Source organism: Eschrichtius robustus, chromosome 10 (assembly GCF_028021215.1).
Source record: "Eschrichtius robustus isolate mEscRob2 chromosome 10, mEscRob2.pri, whole genome shotgun sequence".
Lineage (NCBI taxonomy): Eukaryota > Metazoa > Chordata > Mammalia > Artiodactyla > Eschrichtiidae > Eschrichtius > Eschrichtius robustus.
The window spans coordinates 40,941,772-40,962,510 of NC_090833.1; the positions used below are offsets into that span (position 1 = coordinate 40,941,772).

The window sequence follows — 20,739 nt, forward strand, 5'->3', positions numbered from 1 at the left end:
AAAATAGAGCTCAAAATAGCCCATTAAAAACAAGCTGCAATCAGACTATTGCTCCACCACCATCGGCAGCCATCCCAGAGTTCTGATTTCCTTGTTAAAAGACAGAGGCATAATTGAAGCAATATCTTCACTTCAGATTGATTATCAGGCGACCCTTATCCGCATCTTCACTCAGCAATTTGAATTTTAATGAAAGTAAATGGAATAATTAGCATTTCAAAGTGTGTTTGATACACTGAGGGAGAAAAAAGGGAGAAGACTTTTGTGTATAATCTATACACAAAAGAAAGTATTTGGGAGGGGGCAGAAAGAGGAAAGTACAGTTGTAGTGTCTTCGTTAGAATAACCTAAGGAACTGCTCCTAACAGCTGCATAAACAGAGATGTGAATATTGTGCTTTTCTCAGCTAAGATTTTTTGCCTTTCTTATTTCTAAGTTTTAGCATCTTATTTTATTACTGGTTACCTTAATCGGGAAGAACAAAAATGTAAGTGGAGTTGGAGTGATTGCTCAAACCTATGAATTCCAGCAGGATTTCTATGCAACGTTAACGGTACTAGGAAGGATTTTCTAACTGGGCCGCTGATTTTGCAAAAAGGTGTAGTTCATCAATTATTTCTACTACCAATGGACACTAGTCCTTAAAGAACCACTCATCACACGGGAGGAAGAGTAGCAGGGAGATGCGAAAATGTACATTTTATTTCACTAAAAATGGTATTAAGATACTCTATATTTGAGGAAAGATAAAAGAAATCAGGTCATTTTAACATCAGGGCAATGTGTCTTTTTACTGGCAATAGGCTAGCAACAGAGGCTGATTGCAAAGGAAAGAAATATTATGAAAAAGAACTACCCAGTCTCCTTAGGGGGAAACTCTTCAGGAACACTGTCAACTTGAATTGATGAGAATATGTCCACAGTTTCTGACAAACTTCATGTGAGACTGAAGGCAAAGTGCTTCATTTCACTTTGTGGTCCTCTATTGCCTTTTGCCCCTTTGGTTGAACAAAATTTAAAAAGAGAGCGAGAGAGAGCTGGTAACAAACACTAAGATGATGAGAGCTAAAATGGAAAGGCCACGTACCCCAATGATGGCGTTCAGTTCTGCCATGGTCACCTGCTTGGCCCGTTCCACAGCCTGCACCACTTGTTGCTGGTGCTATAAATGAAGATCAGAAACAGAATACAATTATTTGTTTTCTAGTCAGTCAAGAACAGCTTTTCCTAACATGTCCTCTAACTTTAATTACATGCAAAACAGGATTCAGGGGTCTCCATATTTCAAATAAAAGCTCTTGGGTGGTGGATGACTAAATGTCTAGGGTACCTCTGTGTCTACAGTGCTGAGAAGTAACTGGACATCCAACTGCAGGGATCATCCCTGCGCCCCCATGAAAGATGCTCCCTTACAACTGATAGAAGAAGCAACTTAAATTTTACTTTCAAGTCAGTGGTGCACTTTGACCCAACATCTTCCACAAATACTAACAAAACAACACAATCCATCTCACCTGCTTTCTTTGTCTTTTTCTCTGCCACTTACATAAGACATGTTTTGAAAATATTTCCTACAAGTGCTTATTAAGTTTCCCCCTGGTATTTGTTAGAGAAGACACTAGAAGGACATATAGAATTCAATGTTTACGTTTCTTCTGTAAATGTGAAAAAGGCGCTCATATTTTCATTCCTGTCATGAAGGGCTGCATATTTAAAAGATACTAAAAATGTACAACTCTTGCCAGCAGTAAAGTTTAAGGACTTCAGGTATTTTTTTAAAATGCAATAGGAAAACTAAAACCTACAAGTTTGTTTTTCTTTTGAAAACTTAGGATGGACAGCATAGGAAAATCCCTCTGACCACAATTAAGTTCTAAAGAGAATAAGCAAGATCTGATTTTAATAATTTTAGGAATATTAGAAAAATTAAATAGCACAGAAGTCTCTGCATGAAGGCACTCACATCTGGACACACACGAGTGCTTATACAGTACCCCCAAAATGTAAATATTATTCCCAACTAAATACACTTGAACACTCTAGTACATACACACTCAAATTCAGTCTAAAATAGGTCTCTTCTGTACTCTTTTCAACTTGGTTTAGTGAATGAAGAGCCAAAGAGACTGTGCTGTGAAACAGGTACTCCTCACTGTGGTTGGGAAGAGTCTTGTTTTGGTTGATTCCAGCTGAGAAATGTACTAACATTCTCTACTGATCTGAAGTGAGTACGAAGCTCAACTATCATACTGCTTAATACATAGAAAGAGCTAAGCCATCAGTTATATGTGAAATTCCCCTTGACATACCTGGTACTACACTGAAAAGCCCCCAAATATACAGCTACTGGGATTAACTAGGGTGGCCACTATTTCTACTTCCCAGCTCTGTAGGGGTAGTGGGGGGGGGGGGTGATACAGGAAAGGAAACTGCTTTAAGTTAGTTTATCTACATGCAGTGTTTTCACCCTTGATTTCCTAATAGAAATGTGTATTTTATGCCTATTAATAATGCAAGGAAAACTGTCAAATAATAACAGATCCCTGCATTTTACACTTTTAATGGACTCTGATCATTAAACTATACACCTTTTAAGAGTCTGTTTCAAAACAAGGGCTTCAGAAGCCATCCCCAAAATCTTTATAATAGATATCTCCAACCATCCTTACTCTTTAATAAAATATTTACCAAAGTGAAATAATTCATTTTCCTCTTTCTCTGAAAGTAAAAATCCTAAAGTATTCATGAAAACACTAGAAGGAACAGAGAGGTATAGTCGATAAAACGGCCAGTAATAGCTGTTCTCTCTTGAAGCCAACCTGACCATGTATGTTTATTGAGCATCTACCATGTGCCAAGCACAGAGCTCGTATTTAGATTTAGGACAAATCTGGTTGTCAGGGCAGTGAAAACTAGCAGTACTTGGAAAGCAGAAAAAACAAACAAACAAACAAACAAAAAACATGTAGGACGACTCTGGGAATTATCTAATACTCAAAGTGAGTTTATGGACAAAAATTTTTATGGAATTTTCTACCTTTTACTTTCCAACACTCAACAATGGCTGCTCAAAACTTCCATGAAACTGAAAGCCAAAGGAACACATGTACACTTACCCAACATGCATACCTCTCATTCCATTCACACATCCATTCGTTCAACTAAAGTTTTTAAAAGCTCTTACTCTCCGCCATTTCTGTATATTACTTAAATACCTCTCCATATTACTGAAATATCATCTACTTTACATTAAGTATTCAAAGAACAGTTCCATGAGACAGAAATGCAGAAAATACATCTAGTTAGGGCCTTTCTACCATGAAGATCGTTCAATTCTTGCTTCATAAACTGGATTCCAACTGCCAATATGAGCAAAGATGCCTTAGGCAGTGGGGATAGCTTTCTGACTTGGCATTAAAATCAGGTACATTTACTGAGAAAACCAGAAACACACCAGTGAACCGTTAACACTGACATCAGATGCTTTTATAGAAACTCTTGCTAAAAAGCTAAAATGACAATGGAAGTCATGATTCAGCTCCTTCCTTTTCTCTCATGGCAATGGCCATGGGCTAATACCATATCTGAACTTTACCTGTAGTTCAGGATTTTACTTCCCTATTTCTGCTTACAACCGTGAATCATGGGGCGCTTAAGGACTTTTTGAACAGAAGCTCCCTAAGGCAAAGAATGCCTCCTCCCCCCTTGTGCTCTGACAGCACCAGAAACACTCGGACATTGCTCACTCAGCCACGAGTAACACTGTACCACACACTGAAGAAGCATGAAGAAGGGCAAATGATCACAAAAGAAAAAAATGAACACTAGGCGAAGAAGCCCTAAAGTACTCTCGCAATAGGACCCAAAGAGGCATTGTTTTTCCATTTTCAAATTTCAACATATAAACTCTCTGACTCAGAAAATATGGCAAGTTTTTCACATCTTCTTAGAACCGTGAAGGCTTTCCTATTATGTCTGCCATCTCTTCCCCTTCTCTTCCCCTTCCCCATCTGCTCCTCTCCTCCCACTCCACCCACATCTCATTTCCTCTCCCACTTCCTGCTGGTCTCCTCTGTGGCCTCACCGCAAGTGGTGACAGCCACTCTAGCCCCAGTAAATCTGCAGGAGGAAGAGTCCTGTGGCCCCTCTCATTGCTCAAGCTGCTCACTCTGATACGAGCTCCCAGTCTGAACTTTCTACCAGCACCACCAAATAAAGTGCCAGTAGGAATACATTAATAAGCCAAGGGTCTCTGAGAGAGGGGCCTCTAACTGGGATTTGGAGGAGAGAGCAAAAAAAATAAATAAAACCTCAAATATGTATTCTTTAAAATACTGTAACCTATAATTTTAAAAAATCCAAACAAACAAACAAAAAACCTAGATTCTGATTATGGTTTCACGACTCTGTAAATTTACTAAAAATTACTGAATTGTACACCTAAAAAATGAGTGAATTTTATGATGCGTAAATTACATCTCAATAAAATACTGTGATTTAAGGAATACAAGCATGGTTGTAAAAAAAAAAGACCAGTAAAATGAAATTCTATACGTTAAATCACTTGCCTACTTACTTTCATCATCATAAAATTACTTTTTACACTTGTTCAAGGTATTGAAAATATTTTTTTCCACAAGAAAGAGACTAAAACAATATAAGCTTATGATAAGTCCAACAAAGCCTGCTGAGAAACTGGCATTAACAAACCACTAGAATATATACCTTACATGTTGAACGTATGTTTCTCAGAAGAGACTACAAGGACAGTATCTGCCATGCCAATACTTTGAGGCATGGCAATAGATCTGGTACCTACGTAATAAAAACTTTAATTTAAAACTATTATCACAACTTACAATTTTTTTTAATATCCCTCTTATTGATAGGGGTAGTATAGGGGTAGTAAGGACAGATATGTGAAATGAACTAAAATTCTTATCCTGACATGTGGAGATGCAAAAGTGAGCAAGAGAAATGGCCCCCCCTCCTCACACGATTCACACAGAGCATCTTACAATACAGGAACGTAGGATTTAAAGTACTAGGGAAGATTATTGGCAGGAATGGTCAGCACATTTCCTGGGGCATCAAGGAAAGGCTTTGTTTTCTTATTCATTCATTCATTCATTCAATTATTTATTAAGCACCTACTGTGTGCCAAGCACTGTGGTAGGAACTGGGATTAATGAACAAGACAGTGAATTAATAATATTCAAGAGGCTTTGTAATTACAGTTGCAGGATAGTTTCCATGAAGACAATGACAGGATGCTAAGAAATCACTCATCAGAGAAATATCTAATCAAATCTTAGGGTTGGAGGAAGATTCCGTAAGCAAGTGGACCGGACAACTGAGACCAGAAGAATGTGCAAGAGTTCTGCGAGTGAAAAGCAGGGAGAAAAGAACTGGAGGCAAAGGGAACAGCCTGGATAAGGTTCCTGAAGGATAAAGAAGCTTGTCTATCAAGGAAGAGAAAGAATGCGTGGCTGGAGGAGGAGAGAAGACTGCTCCCTAACTACTTCCCACACGATTCTGTCTCTAAATTCTCCTCCACAGTAGTGCACCCTCAGGTATTTAAAAATGGCATAATGCATGTTTTCAACTTTCTCTATTCCAGGTCAAATATCCCCAGGTCACTGGCTTTAAGAGACTCACTCATCCTTCTGGCTACTCCTCTGGTTGTGTTCAATGTGACTAGACACAATTTGATCCTGAGCAGATCAAATCCAAGTAAAAGTGTCACTCCACGTCCATTAAGTCAGAGCCTTTTCCAGCAAGTCTACCAAGTTTATTAACACAAATGAGCTATAAATTTAACCAAAAGTCTTTTAGTCAGTCTTTCCTAAATGGTATCCCAAGAAATGTTATTTAGGCCCACAAGAAATTCGGTTATTACTTATACAAAACATGATTTTAAAATTCACAAGGTGTAATTTGGCTAATACCTGGCAAACTGCTTGTCTTCTCAGAGCTTCAAATCTCAAAAGAGGGTGAATATGTACGTAGGCCTTTCCAAACAATTTTGGCTATGGAGCTTGGGATTAAGGCTCTCAGGAGACACCTTGGGAAATGTTGCCCAAGTCTTCTTGTACTGACCATTTGGCCTTGTCTTCTTCATTCTCATTCATATGCAGGCAAGGCATTCTTCACTGATATGTCCAATAAGCTCTACGAGTCCAGAGCTTTCCAACAGAACTTTCTGCAATGCTGGAAATGTTCTAGATCTGTGCTCTAGCCACATATGGGTGGATATTGAACACCTAAAGTGTGGCTAGTGCGACTGAGAAACTGGATTTTTAACCACATTTAACTTTAATTAATTTTAATTTAAATCTAGATAGCTACTTATGGCTATGGCTACTGTACTGGACAATGCAGCTCTAACTTAAGGTACCTTAAAGCTTAAGTCTAGTAATAATAATCCAACCGCTACCTAACTGAAAGTCAAAGAAATGAGTCACTTTCTCAAATACACACTAATTTTTTTAGACACATACAGATAAGAGGTGGCATTGCTGCCTTTGGAAGGAGGCCCACATTTAAACCTGCAGAAAAAAGTTCTCCTTCCTGAGAACCATCTTTCATCTCCTGAGGGGAAGCAGGCCATAAGGATCTCACCAAATATCCAACTGTCAACCAAACACACAGCCATGCAGAACAAGTCAATCTGTCAACCATGGAACTTGGGACAAGATTATGCTCTCTGATGCCTCACTCAGTATTGTGAGAAAAAACATATTTTAAAGGAAAGGCCGCCCAATGTAAAAATTAGAAAACTGGTCCAAATCCTCTAAAGCCCCAATCCAGGTGTATTAGTCACTTTAGGACATTCCTTAGATACACAACACTGTCAGAACACATTACCAACACTGATAAAATGGCCCTGGCTGGGAAGCAGACGTGTCCTGTAAAGGCTGCTGGCACTTAATGAATGATCTCAGGTCTTATGGGTGTCACTGCATACATATCAGGGGATCTCTGGTGATTTCAGCCAAGCTCTCCTACATCAAACCATGTTATCACAAGCCATTGACTCCTTACAAAGTTAACAAGCAGGAAGACAAGTTAACCTGGTGCCATTATGAGGCGAGAACACTACCACCAGTGCATGTAACCACTGTATTTCGTTCATTTCCTCCCTAAGGCACAATATGAAAGTGACTGATCACATTTTTCAACTTCTATTTCATGATTATTCTACACATGCAAAATGTGGTTCAGAATAATTCAGTACCATATTAAGCCAGGTGCCAAATAAACAGCACTTGACATACAACCATATCTCATAACACAGCAAAAGGGTTTGTTTTCCATCAAATTAAAAGGACTAAATTTATGGAAAGCCCAAAATAGAAATTCAATGATTTGACTGGCTATCTTAGCCTACTGGAACTTAAATGAATGTTATCACTACTATGTAATTGTGTATTATTTTCTACTATTTAAATGCAATGCAGAACATCCAAATAAATCTACAGAATTCTGGAGAAAACACAACTACTACTCATTAGAAAAGCTAACAAGGCAATAAAAACACAGTTTTGAGTTAGTTAAAATTAAAAATTAAATTTGCACCAGAAAGAATTTAAGTTGGAATGTTCCCTTTTCTCTGGGTAAATATAAGAATAAAAGTAGAAAGAAGGCTTAAAATTTTCACTCCTAAAAATTCTAATGATCAGAGAACTTTGGTTAAACGTGCTCAGAAGAATGATTTGAATTCTTTTTTTTTCATTTGCTAATATTCACAGATGCAAGGCAAAAAGAGCCGCTCACTCCAATCTGGCCTCCTCCACAGCCTCCACGCAGCCTGCTTCTGCTTGCAGAACTCAAGGAACAAGAAAATTTAGCTTTGGAATTGCAGAGGACTAGGGGAGGAGGGCAATATCCATCACCTCCTCGGCACTGGATGACTAGAAACTAGTTGTTAACGACCTGCTGAAAACAAGGTTAAAGATGGATAATGCCATTTCTCCAAATCTAACGATGACCATGGGTTTAATAAATGGGAATTAGGAAGCCATTGGTCATAAGGAACCACTTTCTGTTCTCTCACCCCATCCAGTAAGGTACATACGTTTCAGGTTACTTCAGGCTGTGGCTGGAAATGGTTTGAGGCCCAAGACATTAAAAATGGATCAAGTTTGATGCTGCAAAGCAATCAACCTGAGCTACTTTTTCTGAGATGTCTTAAAATTCCACAAAACCAAGAGTGACTTATCCAATATATCTTTCATGATTTGGCGGGGAGGCAGACTGTCGAAAATTTTGATCCCACTTTCTCCAGTTTGAGGACAAGACACATGCACAAAAGAGTATGTCTGAGATAGATGAGGGGAAAAGAACTATAATTCAAGGACTCACAAATGTCCCACTTATGAGAAGCAGTTTCCTTAACAATAACTTTTTCAGCTTCAAGCAGCATGTTCCTTCCAGCAAGTCTACTACAAAATATGGCAGCCCTATGAGTGATCTCCTACATCCCATCCTTCAATTGAGAGGGGTCTTCAAAAATCTTTGTGCTTTTAAAAATATGGGCATAAACATAAGCTGTGTATCTAGACCTAGATGGCCCACAGGGCCTATCACTGTTCATGGGGGTTCCTTTTCACCCCCTGTGCATGTATGAATGATAAAGAATGCCTGATGGGTGACTCTTTTTCCCGACAATTCAGACCTTGGAGGAGACTTCTATAACAAGAACTTTGCATTATTTTATATTTTATGTGATAGATTAAAATACAAGTTGTGCTGATTATATAGTCAGAGCTAGAGTCTGTCACATAAAGATACACCACTGGTTCAGTGTGACTTCCCTTCAGATCAACACTGGTAATAATAATAATGCTCACTATTTTTATTTTGTGCACAGCACTGTTAGTCTAGAAGCAATTGCTAGCTGTCCCTTGATATCCCTTCTCTTACATTAGTTTAAGTTTTAGGTGGGCATACTCAGCTAAGACTACATTTCCAAGTCTCCCTTGCAGCTAGCTATGGGCAAGTAACCAGGCACTGGCCACTGCAAAGTGAGCAAACACGTGAGCATCACCCACACCACGACCTTAAAAGAAAAGGCACAAGTTCTCTCGTCCTTCCTGCTGGCGGGGGCAGGACACGGTGACGCTGGGGACGACGAACATCAATATATAAGGAACTTGAGTTTACAACATCGTGGAGTCACCAAATTAGCTACAGCTGCTTCTATGCAAACTGTGATGTGAGAGAAAAACAAACTTTTATTTTGCCTAAACCACTGTTCCTTTAATCTCGGTTAAAGCAGCCTGATACCCAGCTAGGTCTTTCACGTTATCACTAGTCCTCATATAACAACCCTATGGTGCAGGTATCCCATTTTTCAGATGAGGAAACTGCAGCCCAGAAAAATAAAGTATTGTGTTCAATATGATAAAAGAAGCCAGTGGCTAAGCCAGGATTTGGTCCCAAATCTGCCTGACCTCAGGCTCTTATCACACTGCCTCACATAACATAACTCTTCCAATGGACTCTGCTCCTTGTTAGGGGAGCAGCAAGTTTCTGAAAAATACAAATGGTACTCTGAGGAAAGAAGACTTTAAATTATCACGTAATACGTCACCATCATGTAATACATTACTGACCTACAGCCTATTAGGGGCTTGAAGTTCTCAAACGTCTTAAGAAAATCTTGTTAGTCACCACAAACCATACCCTGCCCATCTCAAAACTAAACTATTTTATAACCCAAGGGAAAAAAAGTACAAAAAGCACAACTGTCCTCAAAAAGCACAACTGTCCTCTAAGTAAGACCCTCAGCTAGTGCCCAACATTTAGTTAATGCTTAATCTAGCAGGATAAGACAATACTTACAGGCTTTCCAAAAAAATAAAATATTCCCACCCTTCTGAAAGATCATCTGTGTGGAGCTAACCACGCACTGTTGCAAGCATCCCCTGGAGCTGCGAGCCTAGCTTATTTCACAGGAAGACCGCCAGCCAGCCCGCCCATTCACAAATATTACCTTCAACTCTTCCCAGTTTTTTTACCGACTCCCTCCCTCCTCTCCAGATGTCTTGGGACCCAAAAGAAGCTGGAATAAAATTCATTTCCCAGAAAAGGTTAAAAACAACAACAACAAAAACTGGCATTTACTATCCAAAGTGTTTTACATTTTAATACATATAGTACACATTGTAAAAATGGGGATACTCTCACCATCTACAGGAATATTACAACTCAGAGATCAACCTTCCCAATATAAAGCCAGTAAGATGCAGAGTTGGTCTGATTCCAAGTTAGCAGGAACACTTGTGCCTTGCTGCCAGGGTGTAACAAGTGGTGCATAGTTTTCAATCTACATTAGAATCGCCCTAAAGGTTATGTTCCTGGAAAGGGGGGCTAGGGGGCACTGGAGATAAGTCAGTACTTACTGGCATCCTTCAATTCTGCTGAGTGCTCACTAAGGTCTAAGCGTCTACACGCTATATCCTGAAATCGCTGACGGAGAGCCCATCCACAGAAACTACTTGTAAAGACAAAACCAACTCCAACTAAGCCACCAGGTATTTTGAAAACAGCCAGTCCCCCAACTAGACTGAGAAATTTGTTTTTTAAGATCACAGTGTGTGTAGAACACAGACCCCATCCAAAATCACTGTGTCTTCTGAGGCAAACTCTACAGCGTGAACACCTTGAAGAGTTGTCACGTTTTGGATCTTTGCTTGCTGGTTGGGGAGAGACGGGAGTTTGCTAAATTGGAAAATTAATTTTGGGAGCTAGAAGAGAATCACCCTTGAGGCTACCTAATATGCCTCATGGAGATTTTTAGCTAGTTCACAGCCCTGGGTTGTTTTACTTGATACTTTTCCCCCCTATAAGCACATCAGAGAGGAAGGTAAACAATACACGCTCTTCCAAAGGGCAATGACTAGAAAGGGGAGGGAGGGCTGGCTCCAGGTCCTCTCAGAAGGGAACCCTGGGCTTCTCAGCTGCTGCTGCAGCTAGTACTACTGCCAGCCAACCTCAGGAGCCGCTCATTACTACGTGCTAAGCTGCACCAGACAATCCCAGGGAATCCTCACAGCAATCATTATGCGTTCCATGCTATTATTTACTTCATCCTACAGATGAGGAAACTGAGGCTTAAAGAGGCAAATCACTTGCTAAAGGTCACCCAGCTTAAGCAGGTTACAGTAAGCCATGCAATTTGTAACAGGGAAGCCAGGACTCGACCCAGATGTGACCGTCATCACCCCTGGCCATCTCTTGCTTAGGGAACTGCCAACAGGAAGTTGGTATAGTTCCTCCTCAGCAAACGAGACCTGAAGTGAGACAGAGAAGAACTTCCCATTTACTACTTTGAGATTTGCCTTTTACAGAAGAAATCTGAGGGCAGCAGAATTCAGAAAAGTCTTACCCATCCCTAGAAGCCAAAAGAAAGTGGGAGAAAAGAACAGCTCCAGACAGGTGAGGACTCACTCACCAGGTTTCTCTAAATCCTGATTTTAAGGATCCTGTGAAATTTTAAGAACTGTAAGTGACAGTTACTCACTTAATGAAAAGAGTTGGCAATATCTTTGTTTAATGCCTGGGACTTTGGAAGTAGTTGTACACAAGTGCAATAATAAGCACATCACTAAAATAGATATTGGCTATAATTTTTTTAAGTGTTTTGGTGAAATCTAATGGGAAAATACTTTTCTCTGATGTTACATACATAGACACACTTCGAGTCCTTGAGCTACAATTATACAATTTAACTTCCCAAAAACATGTCTTGCAGTTAAAACTAAATTTATTCAACAGTTGTCATTCAGTACATATTTTTTTAATTTTAGAAACTGTGGTACACAAGACACAAGCAATATTAAGCAGGTACATTAGTCAGCACATGGGAGCTAAATTAAAAATAGACTTATCTAGATGTCTGTAAATTCACTTCTTGTTCCTGCCAAACTCCAAAAAACCCCTCCGACCACTGTCCTGTAGCTTATGCACTAGTCTTCAGGAAATGTTTTTCTTTTTTTCCAAGTACAACCATTTAGTTTTTAAATAAAAATATTTTAAAATAAATTCTAATGCCGCAGCTGCCCTTCTGGCAGTGAGACTGTCACACAGAGAGCCGGTGTTAAAAGATCAGATTAAGAGCCTTCAGTCCTAGCACCAAGTGACGCTTGCAGCCACGCAACAGTGATTTTGCACGTCTCTGACGAGACAGGAAATAGAATTCATCTTCCTCCAATAACCTGCCTCCTGCCCTCCCTCCAGACTACAGTCCATCTGCCTCAGGGTAGAGGCAAGTAGTGCGATGCTCACAGAATGCCCAGAAGAGGAAGCAAGGTGGGCCGCGTGCAGACACAAAACATCCGAGAGGCCCGGACTGGACGGCAACTAACGTGTCTGTGGCCCACACATTAAAAGATATACACACACCTTAGGAAACTAAAAAATGGAAGAGCCAATTAAATCCAAAGCAAGCAGAAGAAAAGATATACACAGCATCAGGATTTAGAAAACCATGACACAGGTCATCCATTACACATGTCAAGGATTTCAACCAGGAAATGTCAAAAGTATCGGGGAAGTAAACAGTAAGTAGTGAGATTATGATGCCTACCCTCCCAGCTTAAGGCAGAAAAGGAGTTGCCAGTGTCTCCCCACGGCTTTCCTCTACAGGGTACGACCTCCTTAGCCAATTAATTCCAGTCCCGCCTTGCTCAGCACCACTACCATTACATAGTCTGTTCCTACCGGGCCTGCTCACACAAACAACATAACTCAGGTGGGAAAACGACCTACTGGCAAATCAGCTAGCTCCACCGACACCCCAAGATCTCCTCCCACATCTGAACATTACCCCACAGATCCTGCAAAAATGCCGTGGGAATAAGCTGTACTGGTGATTATGTGTAGGAGTCTGTGTCTTCAGAAGCCTAAAATCTAACACCACGCCAGAGAAAATTCAAACTTTTCCTTTTCCCTCTGCCTTGGGGAACAACACCTCAGCCTGGTCACAGCATGGTGGGTTACACATCCTTCCCATTCACCACCCCCATAAAGCAGAGCTGCTTAAAGTAAGAAGAAACACACGCTGGTCTGGATCAGGCAAAGGGCAGCCAGACTTCCTTAAAGAAATGCAAACAGGCCCCTTGACTCTCCTTCAGCACTGCCTGTAATCTAGTCAACAAGCAAATCCTGAGTAGAAACAGGTAAATGGGAATATAGTGGGTGGTGGTTTTGTGGTCACAGCTAAAGGACGAGAAAGACATCCTTTGTTGTTAGTGATCCAGAAGAGCATCTGAGTTCAGGATATTAACTTAGGTCCGTGGCTTGTGAATGTGAGCGCCCCCAAAGGATATATTCCCATGAAAGTTCCTCATGGTTACTGAGGTCTAACCCAGCTCAGACCAAATAAGAAGTCAGATAGGGATCCACATATATCTATAACACACATGAACGCTCAAATACCGGCCGCATGCTAACCTCAGCGTATGCCCACTGGCAGGCAGGCGGGTGAACTGTTCTCCTGAAAAGCAGTGACACAACTGAAGGGAAGGAGGGAAGTGCCTCGGTGCCTTCCAGCCCACAACACCAAGCACTGTGGCTGCAAGACGTGCAGCTATTCCATTTATTAGCTTCTTCCTTCTCACAGCTGATCTTACCTGAGCAAATGAAGGATTCAGTAGTCCAGAAGCAAAAACTCTCTCCAGCTGGTGCACCTAAACTTTGTAAGTACTAAAAGCAAGCAAGCAAGCAGAGGAGGAAAAAAAAAAAAAGCCACCATGCACTAGAAATGCACCTCCTCATTCCACCACGTGCGCACCTGTGGGCAGCGTGCACACTTCCACTAGTGGGAGCAGAAGAAAGCAAAGTGAGCGGCACGTGGGGGCTTGGCGAGGCGTGAAGTCCGTGGTACTCGGAGAAATGAGTCCACTGAGTCCATCTTTTGTGTCTTTTTCCCAAATGCACCCACAATATAAAGACTTCATCAGGTAATAAGAAGTAACTTTTTAGAAGTCCCTAGCCAAAAGTTACATCAGTTTGTTTACTATGTAAAGGCTTTCTGTTTGATACATCTTCTGGCAACTCTTAATGCCCAGTGACAAAAGTATAGAACAAGCTCTTGTCTTCTGGGCAATTTTTCAATCTCCCCTGTTAGATGCCATTATGACAAAGTCGTAGTTCTGAGCAACACTACATAGTCCAATGACAGCAAAAGATTTAACAACTGAATTTTGCTTAGCACATTAGAAAATAGTCCATTATATAAACACAATTATATTCCACTGAATGTTAATAAGGTGTAGAAGTTGGAATGCAAACACTGTATCTTAGAAATGTGCAACACAAACACCAAGAGACAGACAAGGCCAAGGAGTCAGTTTTATCTGCAAAACCACTAAAATGGTACCTTCCAGCCCAATGCTTGAAACCAACTGCCTTACCTCTTGGGACAGGAAAGGAATGACTTGTGCACAGATAGCATTCAGCCTCTTGACAATCTCTGCCTGCAAAGAAAAGAAAAGAAAAAAAAAAAAAAGGAAAGGAAAGCAATAAAGAGAACAGTCAGCTGGTTACAAATTCCCGAAATATTAACAGGATGATATTAAAACACACTTTATATTCTGGCTGGCGGATTTCCTAAGGAAGAGGAAAACTCTCATCAGCAAGCCCATTAAAAGGAGGCAGTGACAACAGTGCCACATTAATAGCACAATTTATTAACCAGCATTCATCTTAAAAAGTCAACCTTCAAGCACCAGGACAACATAAAAAGGAATTTAATTTTCATGACTGGAAATCTGTTTTCAGAAGCCTTCAACGGGACCCTTGTTCATTCTAATGTGGTTTTACATAAAACCTTGCGTTTTTTAAGTTTAGATGGTAAAGATACATTCTTCCCTACACCCCAACTTCCCTCACCTAATAACTCACTGGAGTTCGACATTTGCAGCCTTTGCTTTAAACACAGGCACTGAGATTTCATGAGCGAGTCCCCAACCTCCTTAAAGAACAGCACCCAACCAACTCAGGTGAGTTGACTACTTCAGATCCTTAGTTATAAATTGTTGGGAAATGGCATGTTTTTGTTAACCATTAAAATTTCCAAATGTGTCCCACTAGGGTTTTCAGTGTGCAGAGGTTTAGAACATGCTAAAATCCTCCTATACTTAGCAGAAAGCAATTATTTATATATGGTGACTAACCTTGGGAACATTAATTACCGTTGTACTATAGATCTGCAAAAGTCCCAATAATGTCAGATAATAGAGCTTATTCTCTATTAATTTGGTAAGTGTTGAAATTTTAGACAAATAGGATTCTACAGTGTAAGTTAAAAAAAAAAAAAAAAAAGAAACGCCACCAGTATGTTTTCTTTAAAAAGCTACCCAGAACTTCACTGATCTCCACCGTAATTTACATTATCAGGTGGCTCCTTATATACTTCAGTACGTGACACGTAGACAACAGGGTTTTTACACGCATACACACAAAAAAACTTTTTTTCCAGTTTTATTGAGATATAATTGACATATGGCACTCTATAAGGTTAAGGTGTACAGCGTAATGATTTGACTTACATATATACTGTGAAATGATTACTGCAGTAAGTTTAGTTAACATCCATCAAAACAGCTTATTTTTTAATGATGGAACGGGAAAAAGGAGAGGCGAGAAGTGACGGGAGACAGAAAACATAAAGCAATTACTATTCCTGAGACATTCTTAATGTAAATTCCACCCAGGGTCAGTTCCTCATTTTATAGGAGGACAAAAATTCTCCTTTTCTTGCCAAGTCATTACCAGAATGACAGCGACACGCCACTTGCGCAATCTAGATTTCCTTCTTTCATCAGCAACCCTTTTGACTTTGTGGCTATGCAATCTTTTAAATACCAGCACCTTAAAAACTTTGCCAGCCAAGAGAAAACACAAATTCACCATGAAGTTTCAAACCTAAGCTTTCCCTTCCAGCCTGCATTCCTAACAGGATGGACAAAAACCCAGTACCAATAAGCAGCAGTGAATAAGGACCCAACTGTGCTGACCTGATTCAATTTACTGCCCTGGCCCCGTGGAGCATTTAGCTATCCTTTAAGAATGCTCAAACCACCATGAAAAGCTGCAATGGGAATCACCAAACCACTCTCCACCTGGACCGAACACACCACAGTGGTTACAGGGTGAAATTCCAGTGCGAGCTGAGAAAATAGAGCAGCATGCACCAGGCTGAAAGCACCAGTCTCAGAGGCATTTGGTTGTTAAGCTTTTTGTAGGCAGAGGTGGAGGGGGAGAGAATAAAAGATAATGAGACACTCTGGGGCAAACCAAACTGATGATTCTAATGCTTAGAACCATCTGCCAAGCATATTTCCCTCATTATGTTGTTTACATAAATAAAATAGTCCCTTGCTAGGAGGGCTGAAAAATGTGTGGGCACGTAAGAAAACTGAGTTCTCTAGTTTGCCTACATAACCCAGGCAACAAAAACTACTCTAAGGAAACTCACTCATCTGTCAAAATAAAGACCAAGAGGTACTTATTTGACTCCTTTAATGTGCAGCCTAGGCCATGTTAAGTCTGAGCAACTATGAAAAAAAAAAACTACATTTCCTTAAAAATAAATGTAGAAAAGCCAAAAAGTCGTTTTATTGATTCATGTATGTTAAGATACATACATAACAGAAAAAAGGGGGTAGAAACCTTCCAAACTTTTTCTTTAAAGGTCTCCTTTTGTCTAAAAGACTTCTTAATTTCTTTAAGTTGTCACACCAACGGATTTTCCTGGTCAGGCTAATTGGCAGCAGGGGGGTAGGATGTGTGTGTGCGTGATTTCATAAAATTAAGCGGGTCATTCATTCCTCACTTTGAAAGCTAAAGTTGCCTCGGAAACACTGCTGCTTCCATGGGCATCTAATTTTGCCTCTTTTGTCCCATAGGACCCAGCTTTAGGGAGGCATCATTTATTTACAGGCCTTTCCACCGGGCTTCAGCGATCAGCCAATAATACTGTGGACACGCACTTCTAATGGCCTACGTTTTGAAACTGAGTCTAATCTAATGGCTGGGGCCCAAACTCCTTTTCCAGCACAGCCATTAAAGGATGTAGGTTATTGCTGTTGTCACCACTGATATTTGTCATTGTAATGTAATTAGGGCCCTAAAATGATGCATTACAGCCCTTGGCACAGCTTCTATTAAAATCTTTTCTTCTGCTCACTGAACTGCGACCTGCTTTCTGATGAATAACAGACAGACAGCTTTAGGGTAAGGAGCAGATTCATCAAAGAAGTATTTTTCAGCTTTGGGGAAAGAGAGGGGGAAAAAAGGCAACCTAGGAGGAAAAGCACCAGGGGAGGAAAAGCCACAATGCACATTTGAATTTCATCTGACCACTTGAAATTCTGATGGCATCTGATGAATCCTGCTTAGACAATATATTTCCCAGTCTTCGAATCACATGGTTAATCAGGGCTCTAATCTGCTATCCATCAGCCTACGCCAGTGCTGTAGCTTCCAATCAAATTTATAGGCGATGTGGCTCATGCATCCCTGAGCAAGTACATTCACAGCCCATTTAAACAGGCAGAGATTCTGAAATACTGCTGTGAGGGTTACTGGATGTTATCATGGTATTCAATGCTCTATGGAACCGCTAACTATTGCCTTCAGATGCCCATCATATTCCAAAATAGGATTAATGGCCTCCATAAAAAAACAATTGTTCATGCCAAAATATAACAAAATGATTGTTTTTGCAGCCATCGTTTGTTAAATACATTAACAATTTTGACACTTCTATTACGTTTTCTTCGATCCATCAATATATTCACTAAAAAGAAAAAAGTCCCACACGTAATATTTTCCTACCCTCAAGGCACTACCATTCTACTTCCTCCTTCTATAATGTCCCTCCTTTATGCCACCCTCCAATAAAAAGAACCAATAAAAATAATGACCATTCCACTTAAAAAACAAAAAACCTGTTTGGGCAAAATTTTTTAGAAAAAGGCAACTTAACAAAAAAGGCGTCTATGAAATCCCTTGGTTATGCACTGGACACCCCGGCACATGAACGCTGACAGACTCACCAACCACGAAGTGGTGACGGCCAGCAGACTACCAGCACGACCAGTCAAGTGGTGAAATGGAGAAACAGCGAGAAAAACCATTTACCCCTTCTTTCTTCACACCCCAACTCAAGAATCATGGCAAAATTGATTAACTACCTTGCATCGTGGGAAAGTAATGTCACACACTGAAAAGAATGCCACAGTTCAATCCCTTCATTAAAAAGTAACAAAAACTAAAGCACACAATATCGGATATTTTCTTGTAACAAATTACTTGTTACAAATTACTTGTAACATATTACTTGTAACAAATTACTTGTAACATATTACTTGTAACAAATTAGTTATTTAAGTAAGACAAAAAACTAGATAAGCCTACACTTTTATTTAATTACATCCCCCCAAATAGTCCTAATATAATAAAAAATCTAATTTTTATTTTGATTATTTCCACCTATGATTTCCTTAAAAAATAAATTTTATTTTAATGACATAATAAACTTGAGAGAAAGTACAGATTACTTTATCAAAGACAAGTATCAAAAGCAATTGTTCGTTTAAAAAGTGTTTGCGTTTTTGTTCTCTCATCAAAATAGGAACAACACTACTATATAGTATTGTTGAAATAAAACAGAGTAACAAAACATTACTAGGAAACCATTTCAGTAGCCAATGGGGTGGGAGGGAGGGGCAAAAAACCTATTATAGTTTCAGTAAAATTTTCTTGAAGAGTAACATTTCACAACTGATTTGTTCTTATACAGCAGTTTCTTTGCCAGAAAAATGTTTTAAGATGAATCTATTTATTGTATTAAATGTTTCATCAAGAACATACACCCATCTATTATTATTTAAACACCAAAAAGTGAAGAAACACCAAACACCAAAAACTTCCCACTTATTCTGAAATGCTTTTCAGAATAAGTACAAATAAATCTTGCAACCCTCTCCCCTTCAACCCCCTTTTACCACTACAGAACCAAGACTGCAATTTTTTGTTTCAATCCAAAAACATCTTGATTTGTTATTGATTTGTTCCAAATTATCTGAGAAACAGTACAACTTCTGGAACCGATCCTGCCTGTCCAGAGATTAAAAAGTCACAAGACTAATGAGAAATTCTTCCCAACTTAATAAAAATCCAGACTACACATAGGAAAAAATATTCAAGTAGTACTATTTCTCTAAACTGAGAACTCAGTTTTTATCTTGTCATCAAATTTCAACTTGACAAAAGAGGTAAGAACATGTAATAAATAAAATTAATTGTATGCATTTTTTTAAAAAGCCAGACTGGAATAAGGCTTAGAGATTTAGATCAAAGGTATTGTCAAGCATTGCCAGGAAGCTGGTAAACCAGATGCCTAAGTTATTTTGGTACAGGTGATTATTTTGCACAAAATATTTTATACTGCTTAATAAAGCAATAAAATGAAGTAGTAACATTGTAAGAATCAATGTAATAGGACATCTATGAGGTCCCTAAAGGACTGATTCAAACTACTAAGACTTTTTTTTTTTGCGATTTATTAAGACAATCTGTAAAAGCTCTCATCATCCCACTTCCTCTCACAAGAAAGAGGTACTGTCTCGGAGTACTCAATTAGTATTACCTTGAATGATATGAAAGTGCCAATATTCAACCATTTTTTTTAATCCACTCCCACTCCCCTGGTGAGTTGAACTAAAGCAATGATTCTACTGATTGTAATATCTCAAGCAATGTCAATCTGCTTTGTGTTCTGAACTCATGTTTATGCTACTTTACTGCACGCCAATTGTGCTTTTAAAGTGCCCAGCGTGCAGTTATTAACTGCATATACTGAGGTATCCCACTTGTTTGTCCTAACAAGATATTCAGGTGCTACTGTTCGTGGTGCTACTGTAGGAACACGCAGGATGATGTCTTTCCCAAAGAGTATCACAGAATACCTACATTTCATGAAACTATTTCCATCTATCCCCAAAGGTGAAGTTGTATTTTACTGAAGCATTTTTGCCATGGTTAGAAAACAGGGTCCCTTCCTCTCACCTCTTGAGCTTTCTAGAAGGTCTTTAAGGGAATTCCCAGATATTTGCCTATTATCCTACCTACATCTTCCGGGCTCTGGTCATTGTGTTGAACTACTGTTCCAAATGTTAAGAGTGATATTTTATCACGGTTGAGAATGACAGTCATTTTGCCTGACAGACATCCAATTAATACCCCAAGGTCAAATCATTTTGGTTCTCAAGTCTGAAAAACACTGGAACCAATGGTAAGGTTATACTCAGCTCTACCAGAGGGGTGGGGCAAGGAAAATGGAAAAAAGGATGCGAGGGAAAAGTGGGATGTCAGGAGTAGGGAAAGCAAACGCCTTTCTCTGGTGGACTTAACCCCAGCCTCCGCAGAACCAGGTGGAGCTGGTCAGAGAACCTGATGACCGAATACCAAGACACTCAGGGCTCTGCACATGCTCATTTCCTCAGCACTCCTGGGCCAGTGTATCACCCAGCAAGCCCTGCCAGCTATTTTCTGATTTCTCTTCTCTCTCTCTCCCTGTCTCTGAATCGCTTTCTTCTTTTTTTTTTTTTTCTGCCCTACTCTTTCCCACTGACATAAATGTACAGGTGCCTTGAATGAGGATTTACAATTAAGCATTTTCATTCTCAGCAATGGTTGGAGGGCACAAATATTCCTTGTGCCCAT

The 20,739-nt window shown here is 39.7% G+C and overlaps 1 protein-coding gene across 5 annotated transcripts in view; it reads right to left on the minus strand.

Moving 5' to 3' along the window:
* LOC137769946 (transducin-like enhancer protein 4) overlaps positions 1-20,739 on the minus strand; it is a 145,301-nt gene that overhangs the window by 97,677 nt on the left and 26,885 nt on the right. For 2 of the 5 annotated variants that reach the window (XM_068552140.1, XM_068552141.1), the window contains exons 5-6: positions 14,421-14,483; positions 1,088-1,162 (exon numbers count right to left, since the gene is read on the minus strand). In XM_068552140.1, coding sequence (XP_068408241.1) covers positions 1,088-1,162; positions 14,421-14,483 — 138 coding nt within the window. The remainder of the gene's footprint in view (positions 1-1,087; positions 1,163-14,420; positions 14,484-20,739) is intronic. The other 3 variants (XM_068552144.1, XM_068552142.1, XM_068552145.1) reach the window with 2 other exon arrangements.